Raw genomic sequence first — 25,059 nt, forward strand, 5'->3', positions numbered from 1 at the left:
TATTTTTTTACACAATTTTTACTGATTTCTAAAAGAAAATGTTTGCAATTAAATAAGTGTCTTTGTTTTTTAACCGTCCACACACATTGTTACAGATGAAAACCACATTTGATAAGCTTATCTATTTTTTGAACAAAAAGCCAAAATTAGTTTACCTATGTGTATAAAGTAGCTAAAGTTGTTATTAGTTAAATAAGTTTTAGTGTTTGCAAGTAAAGGTTTTTTGCGTAATTTAGCTATAGATTACATATTTAAAATAAAAGTTGAGTTGAGTTTGTAAATTCTGTTGTAATTACAGTAAAAGAAGTGTAATTGTAAATTATGTTTTCGCTAAAAACTCAAACCAAAGACTATTTTTAGCTTAAAGTTGTTTGAAAAGGCAAACCAGTTTCATATTTTTCTATTGTATATTTTTGCATCCATTGCGTGACCTTAGCCTTATCTTTTGAGTTGCAAAAAGTGTTTTTTTAAAGTGTATACAAAAACAAATATCTGTCAAAAGCTATGTTTTTGTCACATGCGATGCTAAAAGTATAATTAAAATTTTCCAACGAAAAAAGTACCGGGCAGCTCATAATTAAATTTCGTGTCATTCTAAAATGTCAAGATGAACTCACCTCATCCTCAAACTTCTTCTTGTATTTTTCGTGCTCCTTGGAGCCTTTTATTTTCAGTTTCGTTTTGTAAGCTTCGTGCTTGTCCAACGACATGATCGCGCTTCCGTCGACCCGGTAAATTGCAGCGTCTGGTAAATGTTAGAAAGAATTTCGATAAAAATGAAACTGTCAGTAGAGCTATGACTTATATAGAATGGTATTTTTGAACAAAATCAAAAAATTGTTGCCACGTCTGCATTATAAATTTTTTTTTTCGACTTAAAATGTACAGTTAAACCTTTTCACACCGTAAATTGTCATATGGTAACACGGTTTTTTAAACAACAGTTAAAACATTTTTAGAAAAGACTTGGCAAAAAATTTATTAAAAAAACTCACTTATTTCTGAAGGTGGTTTTGAACCCTGTAAATAAAAAATAGATAAATGGTTTTAAAAGCAAGTAGTGTACTAAACGAAGCTCATATTTTTTAGTTTTAAAGTTAAATTTGTAAAATTCTATTATCTAATAGTACAAACAACTGTGTTACTCTGATAATATAACGTTTGCAATTCATGTCTAAATTTACTTTGCAGTTTAAAGTATTAAGAGCATATTTAAAGTAATATTTTGTATAAAAAACTTATTAGAAGTTTCTGCAAAGCAACTAATTTATAAGATATAAAAAATCAAATAAAGTTTTTGGAAACATTACAATATATTTTTAAATAAGTTTTATGACGTCATACCGGGTATCCCGAGCCTTCCTCATCATCGTCACCTTCATCGTCATCAGGTGGCATCGAACCGCTTCCGCTGCCTTCTGTGACGTCATATCGTTTATTTTTAGTAAAATATAATATACACAACTTTTATTAAAGATATTTTACACTACCTGTACTTTTATATAAGACAGACATTTGCTGTATTTTAAAAAGACACTTGTCTAATATGTGAATGTAAAAAAAACATGAGCTACGAAAAAATGCTAAAAGTTGCAAGCTTATTTTATCTTTAAAAAATTCTAAACAGTAAAATGCTTCCAGCTTGATGGAACTGCAAAAGTAGTCTAGTTTTTTAAGAACAGCTTTAAATGACAAAATTTTCATTGAATTTAATAAAATTAAACCTGACAATTCGTCTTCATCGTCACTTTCAGACGGTGGAATTTCTTCCGAGGGTTCTGTTTATTAATTATAAAATAAATATATTATAACTAGTATGAAGTAAAAATGGTAATTTAAAATATTCTTTATGAAATTTTGTGCTAACTTTCATACGTATGAAATGTTTTTGTAATTTTAATACTGTTTAGTTATGACACTATTGCTGTATTGAAATAAACCAATGTTATAAATTTTTAAGATGCAAAAACTTCACATTTATTCACATTTGTTCACACAAATATGATTAGTTTTACGCATAGTATTTATTGTCGTTTGAGTATGCGTGAAGTATATGAACTAAATTTTGTAACATATAAGTATTTCTGTAAATTTAGTTTAAATATTTTTCTAACAAAAACTTTGTAGTAAAAACTTAGCCAATAAAACTTTTAACATGACTTGAAATTATATGTATTAAATATTTTAGAATAACAATATAATTTTTGTGAAACTAAATGTTTACAGATAGTTATAATTACTTAAAATAAAACTTTACAAAGTTCAACAAAACTAGAAAATTTAAGACTGACCCTCGTAGAAACCGCACTTCCCACGCTTGTAAACGGTTACTACGTCATAATTTCCAATGACGTCACTACACGTCATCGCGTGCATCGCGCATTCGCTGTGGTAGTTGTTCCCGTCTGAACCGCATACCTTAAAAAGTAACAAAAAATTAGCAAGATTATTTGTATCATTTATATTTCGCCTTGAAAAATTTAAGGCAAAGGTAAGAAGTTTGAACATTTGTACCATATTTTAATCATTTCAAGGTAACATTATTTTTTAGCATTTAACCTTTTCGAGCTTCATTACGAAATATATTCTAGACTAATAATAACGTTCACGTAAAAGCTAGGAAAAAAAAACTTAAAAATATCCAATAAAACTTACCAAGTCTTCCGGTTGGTCGTTGCAATCAGCCAATGTTATGCAAGAACAGACGGCTCTCTGGTCAAATTGGTCGCCAACAACTCTGCATTTGTGGTCAGCCCTCTCACAAGTAACTCCCTTGCACAGTCCGTTATCTAAGAAAGTTCAAAAATTGTTGTAACGTTCACACATTAAACTTGTATTAAACGAAATTGCTTCTATATAGTTGGTATTGCTAAAAAACAGATATTTACTTAGGTTCAATGTTTTCTTTTTACACTTTTTTTTATTTAGTATTAAACTTTTAATCTTTTTATATACAAAAATAAAAGGATGTAGTTGCGTATTAAAGACAAACATTTTTACAACAGCTAAAGCCTATATAAAAAAATCGTATCACTTTCAAAACAATTTCAACCACACAATGGCACTAAAGAGTTAAACAAACAAACCAATTTCAACAAAAAACGAGACGTATAAAGTCATTCATAAAATCATTGTGAAATTCAAGCGCTCACTAGAACCTACTAGCGGTGAGAAAACGAGTTGTTGACAAAGTTATGATTACAAAAATTTAGTTGATATATATGCATATCTAACCCTCAAATATTGTCAAAATATATATATCGAAGGTTTTAGTAAACATTTTTCGCGTAGCAACGAACCATCTTGTTTGTTGTCTTGGCGACAAAGATCCCGGGATATTTCGCTGCCATCCGGGCACGTGTCGCACTTGTCCCCTTTCACCCCCGGTATGCAGCTGCATTTGCCGTCAGTCTGGTTGCAATCCTGACGCTTCGATCCATATACGTTACACTCGCATTCTAAATTAAAAACATATTTTATTTTTTAAACAAAAATAAAGGAGAATTTTCAATTAAGACACATTTGATTTTAAGTAAACTTGTGCAGTTTTGTAAAATTTCGACAATTTAGTTGATGATAAGAAATCTGACCTTTTTTTTTGTTTCGAACAAGTTTGTTAAATATAAATATTTTTTTTTTGTTTGCAACCAAGTACCCAGCACTTTCCGACAACTCTTATATAAATTCTACTGCAAGTTTGGTAACGAAAAAGGAGAAAAAAATCTGAACAAGGTAACCAATAGCAACTAACTCCTGCACTCCCTGGTAACGTTGTTGCCCACGGACCTGAGGTCCCAGTAACCGGGGACGCACCTGTCGCACCGGAGCCCGCCCACGAACGGCAGACAGGGACACTGCTTGGTGACCGGGTTGCACTCCTTGTTAGGGACCGTCCCTTTCCAGAAACAATCGCAAGCTGAAAAGAATAATTAATTTTAAAAATAAAATTTAAGTGTTCAAACTTTCTTTTAGTGCCAAAATATTTGTTTTTTTATTACTTATGAAAAGTTACATGTAACTTACCGTTTTTTTTCTGAAGTTGTTTATGAATTTAAGGTACATATAGATAATGAAAAGAAAAATTCAATTTTTTATTTTCCTTAACTAACGTTATTGAAAAAAAACTTAATTTTTATTTGTTTGAAAAAATATTTTTTTATTTTCTGTAAAACAACTTTTTTTCTTTTAAATTAGTTAATTCGAGTCAAAAAAAGTTTTTCGATACCAAATAATGCATTCCATGCTATGATGTTTAAAAAATAATCGAGACAAAAGATTAGTTAATCATAATTAAAACGATTGAATTTAAAGTGTGCTAAGATGATTTTGTTAACCTTTTTGAATAAGGATCAGTCAATTGTTTAGTTTTGGCAGAAAAACATAATGTTTACGAAAAAAGTAACATTTCATTGATGAAGTGCTGAAAGATTTGATTTACTTTTAAAGTTTACAAATAAATTATAACAATAGTGGTATTTATTAAAACTTTCATCAGAAAAGAATTATGCTATTTTTAGCTCCAAAATGAATAGTTATCTAATTATACTGATATTCAGAGTAAGAATAATTTGAAATGGTTGCAACAAAAACGCTTTATTTTAAGATGTTTTAAAACTGGCTGAGTTAGTGAATGCTTTTGATCAAACAGAAAAAATGCTTTTCAAGTGTTTTTATATTCCTATAGCATACATATTTTTAGCAAAAAAGTAAATTTCGTTGCAAACTATTGATTTTTCAGCAATTGATCTCATTGAAAATTTTGTTACTATAGTTAATTTTATTGTTTGTCTTTACCACACTTTTTTTAAGTATTTTCAAAAAGTTTTTATTAAGGTAAACATTTTATGCATATAAAAACATCATAGGTAAAAAAATTGAATGTATCACACACAGTTTTTATATTATTTATTTTTAATAGTTTTTCAAGATAAGTAATTCATTTTAATTAAATTGAAATAAATATACAAAAAGTGAAAACCTTCTTAATTACGTACAAAACTAAATTTATACTAAAAAGAGATTTAGAAGGTAAATGCGTTCTACTTGACGCAAATAATTTATTTATTTCTTAAAAAGTTTTGACAAAAAAAGCGTGTTTATTTACCAGATGCATATCGCCAAACTAAAATAACCCCCTTTCAAAATTGCTCTCTTTCACAAAACAATTTCCTATTAAAACGAAACATTTTACTTTTTATTGAGAGCGTTTCGACGAAAACTCGATATCCTGAGTGCACTTATGAATTTCACAGTTTATTTAAAATTGTTCTCTAAATAAAAGTTTGTTTAACACGAGTGCCTTGAGGATGCTATTTATACGGCGGAACTCAACTTAGCGGAACTTGGGTAATTTTAAGCAGCAAAAACATCAGATTGATTTGATTTCAATTTTTTCTTGGCAATTACCGACCACGCTTAAATTTGAAAGCTTTTGAAGTTATGGTAAATTCGATAGTCTGATATTTTTGAAGCGCATTATTGATTTATATGTGGAGCTTAATTATCGGAAGTAATTTAAGTTTAAGTAGTAAATTAAATTTAAGTTTATTATTTTAATTCCAGTGTTTAAAATAAATTACTTACCGAGATTTAAAGTTTTATAAACTACTTCAGTCATTTCTGAACTCTTTTTATCTATAACTTGATAGCAAATAATATTTGATTTTGACTAATTAGACAGGAAATAAAAAGCTAATAACAATTTTGATAGTAAACAAATATAGTCAATTTAAAAATCTAAATTAATCGGACGCTATAATAAATCTGAGATCGTTGTTACGTCACAACTTGATTGATACTCACTTAATTTTAGATGACCCATAAAAATATTATATAACAATCGCTTTCAATCTGTTCGCCAAACTGTATCCATGATAAAGCTTTCTTTAATTTTTTAACAAGCTGCTTGAAACTTAAAGGCATCTTCGCGTCTAGTTTAAGATACATCAATTACCAACAAAAAAACTGGAACATAATACAACAACAAACAGGCGTTCTGACGTCACTGCCGTTGTGACGTAATAGTTTGATTGAAAACTGCTAATGTTCTCCGTGAAAATTAATAAAAAGTCGCAGCTTAATTGAGCTCGGGTGGTCCGCTTGATTTATTGCTTGAAGATTTTTTGACTCATTGGCGCAAGTAAAACGAGTATCATTGGCGCAAAGCAAACACGCAAGTTTCCTACCGTTTGCTTGTTTTGTCACAAGAAAAAGCTTAATTTTGTTTGATTTTTACCCGACGTTTTATATAGTAACTACCTGTTTGGGTTAAAAGTTTTCAGTATTTTCGATAATAATTTAAAATAAGAGTAGTATGTAAATTCAATTAGGAGCTGATTGCAAAGTATAGTTTATGATTATTTTTTAAAAGAAGAACATCAATCGTTGTGGAAGTGACTGTTTAGTTCAGTTCATTAATCATTTTCGCAAGCTTTTGTATACGAACTTTTAAAACAAAAGTTCTTATTTAAACGAAAAGAAACATTGAAACTAACTTTTATCAGTGGAACATGATCCTTCATGCTTCAATGTGATGATCATGTTATTTTTGCAGGAACTTTTGTTTAACTCACAGATTGATTTGTAAGTGACTCCATCACTGCCACATAACTCTTTCTTCTCTCTGTTAAAGTAGTATAATTTTCCTAACAGTATGAATTTGTCTTGTTTTCTAATATTTAATTTATACGTGTTGTTTAAAATGTAACGATTCATTTTAGTAATTATGCTTTAATCATAAGAAATTAGTAAATTTAGTACGAAGTTTTTTAAAAACTTAAACAAAATATAAAAATATAATTTCTAAGAAATATCACATAAAAGGTGAAAGTTATTGTAATATAAAAACTAAGCTTTTTAAACTGAAGGTAATAAATTATTGCTAGAAAACTTAAAACTTAAGAAATGTTTGAAATAACCTTTGAAACATTTTAATTTAAAATAATACTATGATATTTTAAAAATAATTAAACATGTTTTACAAATTGAAATTACTTGAAGATCTAGCTAGACAAATGACTTCATTAGAAACAAATTATTCTGAATTTTTTTCATACAGTGTTTTAATTACAAATTTTAAGCATTTTTTAAACATTTAAAGTATTGATTTATACTTATAAAATACCTTTGTTTGTCCTTAGTGACGGTTTATATTCAAACGTATAAAATCAAAAAAAACGACCTACAAATACATTTCAACTCAAAAACTATGAAAAACTATTTTATCGTAAACATAGCCACACCAACATTAGTCATTGAATTTTAAGTATATAAATAAGTAGTAATTAAAGCATATTATAAAATTGTTAAACAGCTGCAGTTATTCAACTTACTCCAGTTCGCACTCGAAATCGCACACGCACCGATACTCGTTGTCCACAAACTCGCACTCCCCGTTCAAACACAGGTCCTCGTTATCGTAGCAGTCCAGTTCCCCGCTGCCCGAACCCGATTCTGATAAACAATTTGTTAACTAACTTATAATCATTAATAAATTTTATTTTGTTAATAATTTTTTTACCAAGAATAAACATGCTATCTTGGTATTGATACAAATATTGATGTTTAGGAAACACTTACAGCTCGATTCTGATAAGTAGTAATAAACTGTTGATTGAAATTTAAACCACGATAGTATATAATAAAGCTAGAGTTAAATTATAAATAGGATTGTATATATGTTAAACTAAGAAAAGTAAATGTTTGATAAAAATAATATTAAAATCAGGTAATAACTGAAACTTAAAAAATGTACCAAAGTTCATCTTCTGGACTTTAACTTATCGTTTATTGTGGCTGTGTTGAAACAAAGCATGAATACTGTTTAAAAATTCAAACTAGTTGCGATAAGCTTCACTACAAAAACTTTCAACCGACCTTCGGTGGTGCAAGGTCCCTCGTAATTGACAATGACTTCGGTGTTGTCCTCGCAGGCGACCTTCTTCAGTTGACACTCGTTCTTGTACGTCCTGTCGTCGGTACCACACACTTCAGCATCGTCCGATGTTTCCGGACACTGAAAAGTATTGTATCAGTAACATACTTTTTTTCTTCGAATGGTTAACTTTATTAGTTTTAGCTGAAGGCAGCATATTTTTACCATTTTCGGTTTATTAAGTGGAAAGAAAAGATAAAATTTCATTTTAAACATACTTCTGCAGTGAGAAGCAACCTCATAAATATTTTAAAGGCAGCAAAAGTTTGGTGTGGTAGAAATGTTGTATTACTACTTGTGTAGGTAAAAGCTTAAAGTAGTAACACAGAAGAAAGATACTTTAAAAAAAAAATAATTTGTTTTTGTGATTTTGTAAAAAAAAACTAGGAACAAAAAAAAAACTCGTATTGTATTGTATAATAATTTTCGACTATTTAGTTTTTAAAGTTAAGTTTGTGACAAATTCTATTCGAAAAACGACTTGAATACTAATAAAGTTAATAATAAAAATTGTTACATACAAGAATTATCACTTTGATAAATAGTTTCATTGGCGGATAATTGTCTAAGTAAAAGTATTAAAAAACTTAACTCTTAACTTAATATAACTTTATTATATATTTCTGTAACAGTCTGCCTGACTTTAACATTAATTTTTATATTTTACCTCAGGACATCTGCATTCTCTTCCGTCGAACTCGGAGTTGCGACATGTTCCGTAAATCGGGCACTTCATCCCTTCGCACGGATTTTCTGCAATTAAAACAACAGTAAAATTCCTTACTTGAAAAAAAATCCCACATTCACGCAAAAGCTGTTGTGATTACAAAGAATGTTTTCTTCGACCACACGCGACCAATAAGTTTTTAGTTTAAATATAAAAAAACTGACAAATACCATAGTTTTAAAGACACTCAGCGGTTTCTACAGTGTTATTTTAGTTTGTCAGACACTTGAAATAGTCTGGTAAAACCAATGATTAAACATAGTGTTATTAAAGCTAATCTCTAAATACATACTCGAAACCGAATAATCTTCGTATTAGATCTTAAGTTTTAAGAAGCTAACAAATACTAAAACTTATCTTGATTTTTTTTTACTTTTAAGTTTGTTTAAAACACTAACTGCATGTTCCAGCCGATGAAACTTTTACATTTTTCTTGTTTTCACAGTTGTATTGCTCAAGTTTGCAGTTGCTCCTGTGAGTAAAAACACTGTTTAAACCTTAGTGCAGCATTTAAATTATACTATTAAATAAATTACTATTTAAAAAAAAAAGTTGTAGTAGATTTAAAAATTTCAAGTCGAAAACCAAAATTGTTTTTTAACTCTTAATTTTTTAGAGTTAATGGTACACACGTAAACGGACTGTTTACCACTTTATATCAAAAGAAGTTTACACTGAAACACCAATAAACGAACTTGTAAGTGTTTCCATCGCTGCCGCACACCGGTGCGTATTCGTCCTGGCAAGAAACACAAACACAGCTTGCTTTTCCGTCCTTCACAACGCATCCCTCACCTGGTTTGCTGCACATTCCATCGCAGGTACCTGTGTGAATGAAAATATTCAATAGTGTTACTTTTTTACAGGTTTTCACTCCCTATCGCAGTAACATGTGTTTAACAGTTAGGAGGTAAGCATTGCTTTTGCATAGGTTTTCAAAGTTAGTACCTCTTTAGGTTTTACTTTAGTACCTGACGAGAAAGTCTAATTTTGACTGATAAAATTATGGTAAAAAAAACTCGTGTTGGATTAGTTTGTTATACCGTTTTTCTATAACAAGTAGCACACAGCTAATTTAAGTTTAAACATATAAGAAATTTAGTGATATACAGAAAAAACTATTAAAGCATAAATGCAAAGTTGCTTCAACAAAAAGTACTATTTTTATCATCTCCTACCATGCGTTTAGTTTTCCAAACCTATTGAAATTAAAAGGTGTGCTGTGCTAATTGAGCATTAATATTGAGGAATTTTGTCTCCTTTTTATGAGCTTTAATCTCAGCATACGAACAACTGTATAAGAGTTCTTTTATACTATAATAGGAATTTTTTTCCTAATTCTGAAGAGTTGTTTGGATAGTGATAAATTTCTGTTTAAACTTTTTTATGGAATTAAGAACTTTTTTTTAAACCTTAACAGCTGATCTTTTCTTTTCGCAGCTTCTAATCCTAATTATTGCGTCATAGTTTACGTTTATCTTTGTGAGTAAATCGCGTAAATACGTCACAAAAACGCATGATCACGAGAAAAGTTTATAATTTTGAAGGCAAAAGAGTCTTAAATCTTTATAATTGCATACAACCTGAGTTACTAACTTTTAATTTTTTCGATTTGGATTACTTGGTCAGAGTTTTAAATTTTTGTGAAAAGGAAATATTTTAACAACAAGACTTAAGTATTCTTGACGATAAACATTTTAAGTTATTATAGAACTAATATAACCTTTACAAGCTTGTATTAATTAAAACAGAAACGTTTTTGTCAAGTTTTGTCAAAACAAAAAAAAAACTACTGTTTATGCATTTTACGTATCAGTTTGTACAAACATAAGGTGCGTTATCTGCGAACCTAACGCTCTAATAACTTGAAATTAACTCAAATTGGCGGCAATTTGGCTTTGAAACGCAATAATAGGCCGGCTTGTTTAGCAAATAGCAGATATCGTAATACTTTCATGCTTTATCCGGCCTAATCTCGAAATACACTAGTGCCTCGGATAAGCGACAAACTTTATCTGCTCTGTACATGATTTTCGGATTACGTACGAGATCATTTCGTGGAAATATTTTTGCTTCTTCTGTAAGTCGTTTTTTTTTGTACGATTTTTTGATTTCAAATGAAAAAAAAAAGAGTTCTTTAAAATTGATGTAATATCTAAAAATATATAAAGCTGTATATATATTTAATGATTTCAATATTAAATAATTTCACTGCATATTACTTCAATTTATATTATAAAAGAAACTATACTACACTTTGTCGATTATTTAAAACAATTTCAGTGCAAAAACAAAATTCAAAAATAATGTTTCAAACGAAAACCTAATAAGTATGTATTAAAAGGCTCAACTTTTTGTATAATAAGAAAATAATTGTGAAAAAAACCTTGGAAATTCTGGCACTTTGTCGCAAACACGAACTCCTCCGACCAGCAAACTTCCCTCCTCAGCGCCAGCTTGTTGGCGAAAGTGGCGTTTTCGCGTTTGGAACACAGGGGGGAGTACCGGACGTGATCCGGGTTGGGGATTGCGTCGCAGGTGCACGTGGGTATCAGCTCGCCCAAGTCCGTGACGAATATCTTGCACTTTGCCCCCTTTTCGCACCGAATGTCCAAACATATATCTGTTTAGGGGATTTTGGTTAATTTTTCTTGAACGAGCTTTTTGTATTAGTTTATGATAAAGTTGATATTTTTTAATTTACATTTTGTGCATTTCGAATAGCTTAGAAGCTAAATATTTGAATGAACTCTGTCTTTTTTCTGAAATAACTTTTTGATTTTATTTTTAGTGAAAAAAGTATAGCAAAAATATCTAAATATATATGTACCTTTTAAAATTTTCTTATTACTATTTTTTATTGAAACAGTCAGTAGATCTGGTTTCAAATTTAAGTTGTATTTTAAAAGCTAGTTATTTATTTAAGACAAAATAGCTAACTAAACTACAAGTATAAGTATATAAATAAGTCTAAACAAGTCTAAAACTGCAATTTTGTTTTTTAAATTTTACAATTTCAATCATTATACCATCAGCAAAGAAGTTGTACAAGTTGGTTTCCATGTCAACCAGATTGACGCCAACTTGCCTAGCAACCATCGTCACCGCTCCGTTGTCAGGGTGGAACAGTCGTCGGTAGGCCCACTTGTACTCGTCACCTGGCAACCAGTTTGTCGGCTCGTTTGAAGCTGAAACTTCCGCTCTGTGACGTCATAAACAAATTTTGTATAACTTCTTTTTTAGATTTTTTAAATGCTTGTTTATTCCAAATATTACTTTTTCATATTTTTTATTTAAAGCTGGAGAGTAATTAATATTGTTATAAAGTTAATTTTTGAATTTTCTTTAGTCTAATATTTGGTCTATAACTTAAAATATATATTTCATACATGAATCCAAAAACAGACGATACAACTTTGGTTTTATGTTTTGTGACATTATGTACAATACTGATATTTTAGTTTCGCTTTTAACAAATATATGTAGAATAAAACCAATAATTTATCAGAAGCCTACTTAAACTTTAACTTTGTACAAACTCAGTGAAATTTGTGGTTTTCACAGTCATTAATTTTAATCATTAGCGTTGTAGAGCTTACTATGATTACGTAAAAAAAATTAGTTTGTGTTTAGTGTTTAATTTATGAGTAAAAAATTATTTCCTTTGAAGTTTTAACATTGCATGATTTATTATGGGAAGTAATAAACAAATATGATGTAAAAAGAACTTTTTCAACTTATACCTTTAATTGATCATTTTAAATTATACAATTATTAACAAAAAACCATACTTTACTTTATACAAACTAAAATATTGTTTTTGTAACTATTTCGTAATCAACTAAAAAAGTTTCTAAAAACCATTACGTTAAACATCTCATTATTTTTTGTAATTAAAAAAACACTAGTAAACTACATTGAAATAAAACAAACTTGTAAAAAATAACCAAGCTTCCTTTCTGAACTTTTTCTATTTCAAATTTGATTATTTGGTTGTGTTTAGTGTTTTTCTCTGCAAGTTTCTGTAAAATATTATTTTCTTTAAACTTTTTATTTAAAGAAACATCCGCTGTATTCATAACCTCTAAATAAACACGACTTAAACTTTTAACATTTTTTAATCGAAATAAACTGTTAATAGAGTTAATGAAGTCGAAAGTTAATCTGAGGCTTGAACGTGATCTATCGAAACTTGTGAATAAAAATACGTCAGACAAAATGTAAAAGATTAACCAGTTATCGATCTCGAAATTATGTTTAGAAAACACGAAAAGGTCTCCATTGAGTTGAAATTAATCGGAAAGCAACAAATTTGTTGGTCTCTGTAGAACAGCGAGCTGCGATATGAAACGCGGATTTCAGTCGAGTTGTCAACGTAGCCGATAAGTCGCTTTTGAACGCTTATCTTGTTACTTTGCAGCTAAGCAACGGGAGTAATCTGGTGAAAGTGACGCCTTCGACGATAAGAAAAACGCGAAAAGGGCCAGTTTGATGAGCTTTTGCTGCTTGTGCAACAAATATCCACTGACTTGTGGAGTAATTGCTGGTGAAATATAAACTCACGTTTCTTACAGGATTAGTTTACATACACTGTTCTGACGTTTTGATGCAGTTTGTTCTGACATTCAAAGTTCAACAAACAATTTTAAGAAAATAGGATTATCTTTTTAAATAACGTCGATGCAGATTTTAATCAGTTGTAATAAATATAACTTAAATCCTGAAAAAGTTCGCCGATGTGCTTTTAATAACATTTAATCTTTGTTAAACTGGGATTTTTTCATGAGAAGAAAAGATAAGCATTCAACATTTAATCTTATCACACAACTATATGGTATGAATTTATACAAACATATTTTAAAATGACAACTAAAGTTATTTTAGCTGAGTAATTAATCTACATTAATCCGTGTTTAATAAAACTAATGTCATTTTCGCTAGTAGAACTAGTGTATTATATGCTTTAATCAAATAAATCATCTTAAAAACTTTGTAGAACTGTAAATCCGTTATAATGGGGGAAGTTCAATATTTTAATTTGTTTTAAAAAATTAAAAATAATTAGTTTTTAGCGTAAAAGTTTAACTGATAACGTTCAGCATAACAAGATTTTTAAGCAAAGATAAAACTACTGTGTAACCCAACAACATGAGTATTCAATTAATCGACTATAAAACACGATAATCTATATTTAGCCTCTGCAAAGCTCAAATTAAACAGAGGATAAAAGATTGATTGTGATGAAGAAATTTCTGAGCTTTTGTTTGAAATACACCAAGGTTAACAAAAACCACCAAGTGCATTAAGGTAGTCGGCTGCAAATCGCGAAAGACCACAAGTATTTTCAATAAGACAGTTTTGTTGAAATAAAAATTTGTTTAAGCAATAAATTCCGATCTCATTAGTGGTGTTTGGCGTGAGTTTTAATTACACAAACTTCGGTGGTGTTTATTTTTTCGTAGGTTTGTGCTGCGTTGCAGTAAAATTTAATAATTGTTTGTTTCAGTGTTAACAACACAAAGTGCGCACTTTTTAATTTAATTTTGACGTTAAAAGTAAAGTTTATTTAATCAACTAAAAACTTTTTGTTTACATATTAGCTTTGGTGAATATTGGTGGTTAAAGTGTTTACACTTTCAGCGAGTATTATACTTTGATTTGAAAAATAGTTTTCTAAAATTTTTATAAAGCTATATATATTGAGTTTGCATTAAACAATTTTGAAAAGTATAACTGTTAGGATACTTGGTTTAATTGACGTTAACTTACTTAACTAAACAAACTTTTAAAGTTTTTATTAACTTACATTGACACACTAAACGTTTAGTGTCTGCAAAAATATTTGAAGCTCAAATGTTTGTTTAAAGATTAACAAAATTCAAAGGCTTGATACTCTTCTTATTTGTGTGCGTCTGCCGCGCAACCATGCCCTCAACACAGCCTTCACTAAACTTTTGCCAAAATTAATGAGCTTAGCGGGGCATTACCTTCAAAACTGTTTACCTTCGCAGTCAGAAAGTCTTGAGCATCAACAACTTGTTTTGTTTACAAACAAATGTTTGTTTTATTTGGGGTGGAAATGACATTTAGAACGTTTTGGCAGTGTTTATGTTCTTTTCAAGTTCCGCTTACTTTTTTTGCAACAGTATTTGAAAACTAATCTTATATCTGATCAAAGCTTTTTTTACTCAATTATATGCAAACTAACCAAGTTGATGAACTTTTCGATTCTTTTCAGAGTTCTTTTGAACTCTTTAGAATCCAAATTACAGTTGCCCGCTGTATTTTTGCACGCCTTATCGGCATCGACACTGAAAGTTCCGTGTATCAAAGTTGTATCTGTATTTAATATTTTTTTTTTTTTTGAAAAAGTATAAACTTTTAAAGCTCAGTTGAACACAATATAGTTTAAAATAAATACGAAATTTGTTCAAATTTCATGTTTGAGATTTTTAAGTTATTAATCTGTAGAAATTTGGTATTGTTTAAGTCTCATATAAAGGTTTTATAGAAAATTTTCACTAAGAAAAAGCTATTATCTTTTGTTACCTTTTTAAACTAAACAAGCACCTGTATGAAAAACCATTTAAAAACGTAAAACAATACAGCACGTAAATAATCAATAAAAAACAAAAGTCTATATCTGAAAAAAAATAATGATTACTTAACTTTTCCTGAAACACGTTGAAGATATTTTTTACAAGGTTACGTGTATTCGGTTATAAAAAAAAAGATTATGTAGTTTTTTTATTCAATCTATAAATAAACTCTAGCTTTTAGTACTTAACAACCGTATTAATCAGTATATAAAAAAAACAGTTAATATGTGCAAATGAATACATAATTAAAACATTTTTTATAAAATAAAATTTTATAGCAACAAAATTAAAAAAACTAAATACAATGAAACTTACCAAAATCGCTTTTGCAGGCTTCTTTGGACACCGCTTTGAGCTCCTGACCAGTTTGGCAAGCATACCTGAGAATATAACACAAAAATAAATAACAAGTAAGTTATAAGGTATTTGAAAAGGTGTTCTGAACTTTAAAAACAATCTAAATGCTTAGAAGTGTAAATGAATATAAAAGTATACTAAAACTTAAAAGTTCTAGCAGACAGATAAAACTATCTGTAAATACAAAACTTTGCGTTAAGATTAACCAAACGCAGGTTGAACAAAAAATGCTTACATTGGCACACATAAATTTTTGGCTTAAAAAACTTGAATTAATTAAAGCTACCAGTATAGCCGATAGACTTGGAAAAAGTCTTAGCGGATTATTTTAAGGGCAGCAAAATTGATTTTTGCTTATGAAGCTTAAAGTAGTTTATTCCGCGGCTTTGATCTTTATCCCGTAAACTCCTCACCCTAGGTTAAAACTTAAATTTTTTTATAGATTTAGAAATAAGTTTTGATCTTTTACTTTCAAAGTTGCCCAGCTGTGCTTGATTAAGGCTGCTTTGTAGCGTAGGCGTATAATACAGAAAATTAAGTTATTAAAATAAGACTTAAAACTTCTTTTACATATTGAATTTAATTTATTCTTTTTTACAAATTAGTTTGTTTGATATTAGTCAAATTTTTTATCTTTAGGTTTTATAACGCAAGGTTTTAATTTATATTTACTAAATGTCCTTGTCCAAATCAATTATTGTATTTAAAAAGTAATATTGCAAAAATTAGAAACATTTATTTTATTTTGATTAAATTTTACAGTTTTATTTGAGCCTCTACCAATATTAAAAAACAGTTCAATGAGTTATTTTCTTTTGTTGAAAATATAAATTAACTTGCGAAATAACTGTACAAGTTTTTATAGTATTTAGTGCAAACAATTGACAATGGCTATTTTTAGGAATGCACTTTCAGTTTAATCCCTTTTCTGTTATTTTAACTTGTTGTCAGTTCTTTTGTTGGTTTTTAAACCTTTTGTACTCAATACAATTAGCATTCATCGTTTATATTTAAACTCACCTTTTTTGTAAACTTTTAAAAACTTAAGGAATGTATGGTGTAACTTTAAAATAATTTCTAAGCTTTTTAAAACAATTTCTAACTGGTTAAAAATAAAAAAAACAACTTTATAAATACAAAAAATACTCATTTAGAAGCGAGGTATTAACATGGAAATCAATAAACTTAACAATACATAAAGGACTACAAATTACTTAAAGTTGTTTTATTAATATAATCCTTAAAATAGCTAAATAAACATAAAAAAGAGTAATCAATTTAACTCTACCTCTAAAGTTGATTCAGCTCTAGTTGAATTAAAAAAATTTTTTAAAAAATGTTCAAAACAAACTTTCGCATTGCGCATTCTGACTGGTAGCTCCTTCCGTCGTTGCCGCAAACCGTCTTAGTGACATCATAGTCGCAAACGATGTCGCTGCAGCAAGTTGGAGAACCCCTCGCGTCGAAACTGCAGGCTCCGGGGCAGGTCGGCACGAATCGATTGAGAGACGAGTTGTAGGAAGTGCATGGGTCTGAAAAAAATTAAATAATTCACTAAAATTAGCAACTGTAAGTTAACGGATTTTTTATAATGTACAAGCTTTCAAACTCTAAGTTTATGAAACTAATAATGTGTGTTAATTGTAACTTCTGTATACTTTTATTTAACAAAGGTTTTCGGTTTAACCGCCTAATACTGCTACAAATTTTTATTGATAAATAAATATTAGAAAAATTAAATATTTTGCTGTATAACAGCTGCAACATCCGTATATATACTGCTTAACTTCCAGGAACAAACAGTTGTTTGTTACCTCAAGAGGTTTTTATTTGTCCTGTTTGCCGAGCATAAACGGGTTAAAATTTGGTAATTCTCAGAAATTTTATGCATGTTGCTTTAGATGTGGCAGCTTAGAAAAGTAAGCCGGTCGCAGTTAATCAGCAGCGTGTAGTTTTCTTAATTGGAAATTAAGCTAATCAAGTTGTACATGTCAAAAATTCGTTCTTAATCTAATTTTTTCATGATGTTGTTAATGAGTTTTTTGATACAAAATTTAACTAGCCACAGGAGTTTGTATAAACCTTTTTGTGTAGAAAACAGCTAAAGGAGTAAATTTTAACAGTCATACTTTTTTATTTAAATACTTCAATTAGCTTTTCATTAGTTAAAGACTCTTTTGTGCTTGTAGTTAAGGTTTGAACAAAACGTAGTTTTTAAAGAACTTTTTTTTGTAAACAATCACTTAAAGTCGTTTTTGATATATTAATAGACTACTAGAAATAAATTAACTTTATTAAGTTTTTTGATAGAAATCATACAACTAGTTTGTCAACTTTCTTGTTTTTTTTAAATTTAATTGAATTAAAAAAATTAAGTTTTTTGAGAAAGTTGAACAAAACACTACCTCTCAAAAAAATTTATTTTGTTTCTAAAAAACATTATGTCTAGTGTAATTGGTTACTAAAAGTTTTCATTTAAGTTACTAAAATTTTCTACACACCTTGAACATCAAGCAATCAATCAAAGCTACAGAAGAAAGGCATCAAAAGCACATTTGTGAATGCTAGGCTGTTTCGACCTGCGTAATGCTTTATTTTTAAACGCACTGAAAGTAGTCAGAACAATAAGTTCAAAAAACACGTGAGCGTGCTAAAAAGTAACTTAAAAGTGGCTGACTGACTTTTGCCAACTCGATATCTAGTATATTTTTACTAGTTCAGCTACTCTTACTCCTAACAATGTTTATTGGAAACGCAAACGCCGAACAATAGTGATTATTACATCACAGAGCAGGGAAATAGTAACTATTACGTCATAATGTAGTGACTGTGTGATGCAACAAACCGCAAGCGGAGTATCTGACTAGTTTGATTTTCTTTCCACTTTCGCAGGAACGTTTCTCCAGTTCGCACTTGTTCCTGTAGCTGGTTCCGTCCGAACCGCAGACCACGGCCGTGTGATCCCCGCAGCTTCCACATGATGACGGTGCAGAACCTAAGCGGTACAATTTGAATTAGTTTTTTGTATTAAAACTGTACAACACTAGGGGTTTTATGTTAACTATTATCTTTAAAGAAATGAAAGGTTTATGTGTACGGTTAAAGTTTAGATGTAGTAATTTTGTAAAGTCTGCTTACTTTGTAAAACGACTAGTTAACCAAAAACTATATTTTGAGGTATTTTTATTTAATTTCGTGTATAAAAACAATAATTTTGATTATACTAATGTATCAACTGTTTAATGTAATAAAACTTTTGTGTTAATTACTTTTTCTTTTTAGAATTTACTTTTGATAGCGTTTTGTAAAAATAATTTATACACAAAGTGATTTAAGTTTGTACAATAAACTGTACACTGAAAAGGCTTACAAATTAATATGGAATAAATTCTAATAAGTAAAAAAAACTAGAACTTGTCGACAAAAAAATTAATAAGAAAATTAGTCCTAAAAAATTGATGTTAAAGTTAATATTCGAACAAACCCTGCATTCTTAGAAAAAAGCTACACTATATTTTTGTCAATTTAAATTTTTCAAAACTACATTTATTCGTTTCAGAACTTAACATTAACATCCTTTTATCTTATATTACGAAATAAAAAAGTTCCCTATAAAATTTTTTTTTTAGATATTTTAGTATTCACCAATTTATATTTCTAAAAAAGTTAGAAACCTACCCTGTAAAATATTTTTTCCAGATATTTAAAGCTGTAGTATTTACCAGTAAAAAGTGAGATATTAATAGCTAATTAGCCTAATTAAAGCAGCAGTTTGATTTGAAAGCAACCTCAGTGGTTAATTCGAAACTTAATGCGTACGAAAGGTTAAGACAAGCTATAAAGCTTCCCCTAATTAATTAAAATCCAGTTTTAATCTGTCACCGCACGCTGATTGTGACGTCATAGCTATGTGCAGCAGGTAGTTTTTATTTGAAGCGAATCTCATCATAGTTGCTTGAACTTGCGCAATGCTTTTACATGTAGCATTTATTTTTTGTAAAGAATTTGTTACTTAGTTTATATTAACTGGAACATAACTAAAGATATATTTACAACTAGAATATTGGACGATAGATAATTCAACTATAATATAATATTTTTTTACCAAAATAGCTGATTTAGCATATACATAAATGTGGAATTCTATCATTTTATTTAAATAAACTTATTGTGTTATGAAACCAAACCATAACATTTCAAATCGTCTTATTTAGCAGCTAATAGTCATCACTTTACATAAATTTTTGTTTCTTTTTTTTTAATTTGTAAACAAACTTGTGGTCGTTGTGGCTGCTGTTGTAGTCGAGATCCTCGATGACGTAATAATGGTGGACAAAAGCGGGTAAGTGGACGATTCTCCTAAAAGTGAACGTAAGTTGAGAAAATTAATATATAAACATTTATAAAAATTAACGTGTATTATCTACTTGCACATTATTAGTAGCTTTAAGTATTGCAGGACAAGTTGTATAAAATCATGAATCTCAATATTTATGTTTTTTAGTTTTTTAGCTAATTAAAAAGTATAAAAAATATAATCAAAAAAACCAACTGCAAAATTTTTCGTCGACAATTTTAATTTTCTTCTGCATTTCGCACTGCGCCGCTTTCAGATGGCATTCCGATTCATACGTCACACCGTCGCTGCCGCACAACTGTGACGTCACAACGCAGTCGGTTGCGAGGGGGCATAAGCAGTCGGGAATTCCACCGGTTACCTGGCAACGAGCCCCGTAGCCGCACAGTACATCCAAACAGGGGTCTGGAGAATTATAAAAATGAATGTTTTAAGTCTGGTTTGTGAATACTTCTGAATATGATGTATTAATGTTAAAAAATGAATGGCAGCAAAGTGCAAGTTGTTTGTTTTTTAATACATATACTTCAGTCATAATTATAATCTTTAGTAAAAGATAGTAGATTTATAATATAGTAAACTGCAAAATCAAAGGCTAGAGTTCTATATTTGTGCTATATAAATTAAATACATTACTATAGTATATATGAAGTCTGTTTGAGTTTTTTTTAAACTTAATATACAAATTTTTCCTGAAAATAAGTTCTATTAACAATATTTTATAAAACAAATGCTTATGTTTTAACACAACAAAAAAAATTGTTAGCATAAATAAAATTATACTTTTAGTATTATACCGTAATATTCACTTAAACTCACCATATGGCTTGGCAGGACGATCCGGAACAACTTTTCCTGTAAAAAATAAAATTAAATTAGAAAAATTGTTTTCAACCCAATCAATTATCAACTTATACAAACGCTTGTCGGATCGGATTTACCTTCGCTTAACCCGTTAACACCAAACAAGCCAGAATAAAACTAATGCCGTCTCTTAATCCGTGAAAACTCGGATTACCATTTAAAAAGTGCGTCACACGGAAAACGGCGGAGCTTGAACGTAAACATTTTATAGCATTCAGAAAGGTTTTCATTGGCTGAAGTTTCCGCCGTAAGACGCTTGCATGTAAACATGAACCGGCGAATTTCTAACATCCGCCCAGCTGGCTTCGAAACTATTTCGATACAAATAAGTTAATCTCACCCAAAGGGTCGGTAAATAACAGAAATACGAAAATGACTTGAAAAACTGCCTAAGCAGTTTTGGAGGCGCACCAAGTTTTAAAGTAATTTTTTGTTTGAAACTAAAATGGACACAGTGTGTCTGATGTCTTTTGATATGTCATAATAGGGTCGTGCTTCCGACTTTTTAACTTTCAAAAATCAAAGAAAAAACAAGTCTCTGTTTTTCATGTAAAATGACTGATGCAGTTATAAGCCTTATTTTCCCAACAACTTTTACTAGTATGTTAACTAATAAATCATAATCAACTTATGATACGTTGCAATTCAATTAAAGTATAAAATTGCTATTGATAAAAAGTTTTGTAATCAATAAAAGCCATTAGCGGGCTCATAAAAAAGATAAAATGTCAATGAAAACTACTTTAAGCGATATTAGTTTTTGTTCACGTACCTTCTGAAATTCTTACTACGTAAAGTTGTTTGCTTTAAGTGTTCCAACTAAAGTTTTGAAAAATTCTAATTAAAATTTGTTTACTAAAACTTAATCAATCAAAAAATAAATAAATCGACAATATGCTAATTTGTTTCTTTTTTCTAATACTTTTAAAATGTTTGTAGTTGTATTTAACTTAACAAATTTACAAACAAACAAAAGCTTTAATTTGTTTTATTTCGTTCACTTGATCAAACTATAGTATAGGACAATTATAAAGAACCTTAGAAAGTTTTAAATATTACAACTTCTAACTAAAGAATAACAAAATTGTATAGTTATTTATAAATGCGGCTTTTTTTATCAACTTTTGAGTTTAATATTAAGTCATAAATTTGAAGAGCAAGTTAAAAAGCGTAAATTTTTTCTAAACTATCTAGATAAATCTTAGTAGTAATACAAAATTGATTCCTTATAAAACACCCATTATGTTGCGTGATAAAACTTTTCTTTTCAAAAAATTATTTTTTTACAATTGATAACAAGTTTTTGTGTTTCATTCGAACATCAACAGCCAATTATGATGAATCCAAAACAGAACTTTCAAACCTTTATCTAATCACACTTCGCGAAAAAAAAAGTTAGACTTCCGTTTTCGAAATTAAACTTTCTCAACAAAAAAAAGTCGAAATCTGCTTTGTTTGATAACAATCGAAGAGTGCAGACGCGACAAAAGGGCAGGGGGTGAAATGAAAAGGAGAGAAATAAAAAACCAGCCCAACAGTTTGGCGTGTTGACTCAGAAGAAATGACAAAAACGTTTCGATTGTCAATTTTCTGAAGATTGTTTTTGTCTGGCGCTTGAAAAGTTTCTTTAAATTGAGAAAACTCAGTTAGTAGTGTTGTTGAAAAAAACTTAAGTTATATGTTTTTAGCAGAAAATATAAAAAGAAAATACATTAATAAGACTTTTTTAATAGTATGATTTATTACTATTTGCTCGTGACTGTAAACTGGTTAAAAAAATTGAGATAAATATAAGAGAAAAAATAAAAAAATTTTTTTTTTTGCTTAAAGTTTACATCGACTTACTCAAATTTATATATTCGAATATTCACAAAAACACTGTTTATAATGTTTTGAAAAAAAAACTCTTTTTGAACTTCTAGGCTGAAGCCAAACAAAAAAATGTTTTTCATTTGGCAAACAGTTGTTATTTACATAAGGGAAATAAGTTTTATGCTGTGTGAATGTTTCAGCTCTACTTGGGATAATAACAAGATAGACGTTTATGAAAAATTCAAAAGCTTCATTTCACACCATCAGTTGCATTTGACAACTTTTACAAGAGTGCTACTTCTTAAACCTTTATTGAAACCAATTATCAATTAACTTGTTCAAATTAAAATTCTTTATTTGTTTAAATTTTAAAATCAATTTACCCTTCAAAACGCAATAAATCAACATGCTTACAACAAACACTAGCTTCAATGTGTAATTATGTTTTTACCAACAACATTCACCCAACTGTGCTCAGAAGAGGTAACGAATTAACGTTGTGCAATCGCAACACTTGTTCGAACTTGTAAGATCAAACAAAAGCGTAGAAATTTTATCTTTAAAACATGAATTTCGTCTTGTTGTTACACAAAAAAAACAGTTTGATCATGAGTTGTTTTGGTTGTGTTTTATGTACAGCTTTTTGAAATAAACAAAATTATTCATAATTAAGTTTAATAATCAACTCAACTTATTTTATGGAAATTTTTCTGATATTACTAATGATTAAATAAACGCTGTTTTTTTTTTCTTTTTGAAATATTATAAGTACATTTAGACAGTACTACAATGCACTTAAAAAAGTCAACTACAATGTAATGCATACACTTGTGTATTAACTTACCAACTGTTATTTGCTTTTTTTACAAGAAAAACTACTTAAAAAAGTTAATACTGAAATTAGGGATTAAAATTTAATCGGATTATAAGGCGAGACAAGAGTCTGGGAAAACATCTAATTTTAAGCAATTCACTTAAAGTATGTTTCATGAATTTCTGTGCTTAAGTTAACAGCATGAAAGTTAAGTTTAGTTTTAAAAGAATATTTTTTACTTGCTGTATTTTATTTAAAAACGAAATACTGATATATTTACTAAATTTAATATATATATTTTTAAATTTTATTCATAAATCTCTAAAATTTAAAAGAAAAAAACGTAAAAACATCAAAAAATATTTAACTTGATTTTAGAAATTAAGTGAACTAGATGTTTTTGAAATCATGCAAAAAAACCTACTTTAACAACAAGTGTACTTGCTCAAATAAACAGTGTAAATAAACAAGGTTCTACATCAACGCATTTTATTTGGCAGAAAACAAGTTTGAACAAACCGTTTGAAACGACAAACAAATATTTGGATCTAAGATAAAAAAAAAGTTCAGCTAGTACAAATAAAAGGACAACCATGCAAGACAAGTGGTTTTAATAAAAAGTTAAATAAACTAAACATTTTTAGCGTTTGTTCAAAAAAAACGTATATCTTTTGTGAAAGTAGATACTAAGAAAGACAAATTACTTTTAATTCTATCTACTCAAAATGTGTTTCATTTGTTTTTTAATATTGTATAGGTAAGTAAAGTGAGTTACTTAAATAAACCTAGTAGCTAATTGAAAAAATACATATCTAACTTATGATTAGCAATGTAACATTATTTTTTTTTAATAAATTTGTTTATTTGAAACTAAATTCATCAAGTTTTTACTTATAACATCTTATCAACAACATACACAAGCTAAAGTAAGTAGATTAAACTATTACAATTAAGCTAATGACCAACTTCTAATAAGCCTAGTAAATAGTTTTTATAAAATAAAGAGAAGAAAAAAAGTAACGTTAAACCTAAACTCTGTTTTAATCATAACTTAAGCAAAAAAATCACCAAGTTTGCAAACGGCACAAAATTGTTTATGCAGACAAATCAAAAGATTAAGAAGTTCGAAATCGGAAGAAACTTGACGTCTTTGAAATCGAGTTTCCGTTCCGAGAAATGAGAAGAAAAATTCGCAAATCTATTTGATTTGATGTTCGATTTGCATGCGCGAGAAAGGCTGTTTGAAACACGTGAGAGGTCGCAGAGGTCAGCGACTTTTAATCGGAAGCAACTTGAGCGCGCTGACATTCAAAAGCGATTGCGAAGCTCCAAGTACTTCAGCATACATCGTTGTATGTCGTGTTGTAGTTAATTTTTGCAAGGGTTTTTTTCTAACTGTGATTGAGCGCTTGATGAAACTTTTTTTTTGTGTTGAGTTTACACTTTTAATTAATGTACTTAATGGTAAAGTCCGAACATTTGCATACTGCATTGCTGTATAGCTCAGATGTAAAGCTATTTTATCTAAGTTTGAAATATATCCTAATAACTGATACCTAATTTTTATTCATTTTTTAAATAAAGTAACTGCTGTAG

General features: G+C 29.1%; 1 protein-coding gene across 1 annotated transcript in view; it reads right to left on the reverse strand.

Moving 5' to 3' along the window:
* The window catches only part of LOC145843140 (agrin-like), a 38,771-nt gene that overhangs the window by 2,299 nt on the left and 11,413 nt on the right, over positions 1 to 25,059 (reverse strand). Inside the window, exons 4-27 of the mRNA XM_082950601.1 lie at positions 20,793 to 20,828; positions 20,169 to 20,378; positions 19,892 to 19,975; positions 18,462 to 18,611; positions 16,968 to 17,148; positions 15,575 to 15,639; positions 14,869 to 14,999; positions 12,594 to 12,682; positions 11,690 to 11,862; positions 11,047 to 11,283; positions 9,356 to 9,485; positions 9,059 to 9,132; positions 8,601 to 8,686; positions 7,876 to 8,014; positions 7,332 to 7,452; positions 6,495 to 6,622; positions 3,752 to 3,916; positions 3,300 to 3,458; positions 2,656 to 2,789; positions 2,292 to 2,418; positions 1,725 to 1,778; positions 1,345 to 1,418; positions 996 to 1,020; positions 618 to 745 (exon numbers count right to left, since the gene is read on the reverse strand). Of these exons, the coding sequence (XP_082806727.1) occupies positions 618 to 745; positions 996 to 1,020; positions 1,345 to 1,418; positions 1,725 to 1,778; positions 2,292 to 2,418; positions 2,656 to 2,789; positions 3,300 to 3,458; positions 3,752 to 3,916; positions 6,495 to 6,622; positions 7,332 to 7,452; positions 7,876 to 8,014; positions 8,601 to 8,686; positions 9,059 to 9,132; positions 9,356 to 9,485; positions 11,047 to 11,283; positions 11,690 to 11,862; positions 12,594 to 12,682; positions 14,869 to 14,999; positions 15,575 to 15,639; positions 16,968 to 17,148; positions 18,462 to 18,611; positions 19,892 to 19,975; positions 20,169 to 20,378; positions 20,793 to 20,828 (2,900 nt within the window). The remainder of the gene's footprint in view (positions 1 to 617; positions 746 to 995; positions 1,021 to 1,344; positions 1,419 to 1,724; positions 1,779 to 2,291; positions 2,419 to 2,655; positions 2,790 to 3,299; positions 3,459 to 3,751; positions 3,917 to 6,494; positions 6,623 to 7,331; positions 7,453 to 7,875; positions 8,015 to 8,600; positions 8,687 to 9,058; positions 9,133 to 9,355; positions 9,486 to 11,046; positions 11,284 to 11,689; positions 11,863 to 12,593; positions 12,683 to 14,868; positions 15,000 to 15,574; positions 15,640 to 16,967; positions 17,149 to 18,461; positions 18,612 to 19,891; positions 19,976 to 20,168; positions 20,379 to 20,792; positions 20,829 to 25,059) is intronic.

Source organism: Thalia democratica, chromosome 8 (genome assembly GCF_965202585.1).
Source record: "Thalia democratica chromosome 8, ktThaDemo2.hap1.1, whole genome shotgun sequence".
NCBI classification, from domain to species: Eukaryota; Metazoa; Chordata; class Thaliacea; order Salpida; family Salpidae; genus Thalia; species Thalia democratica.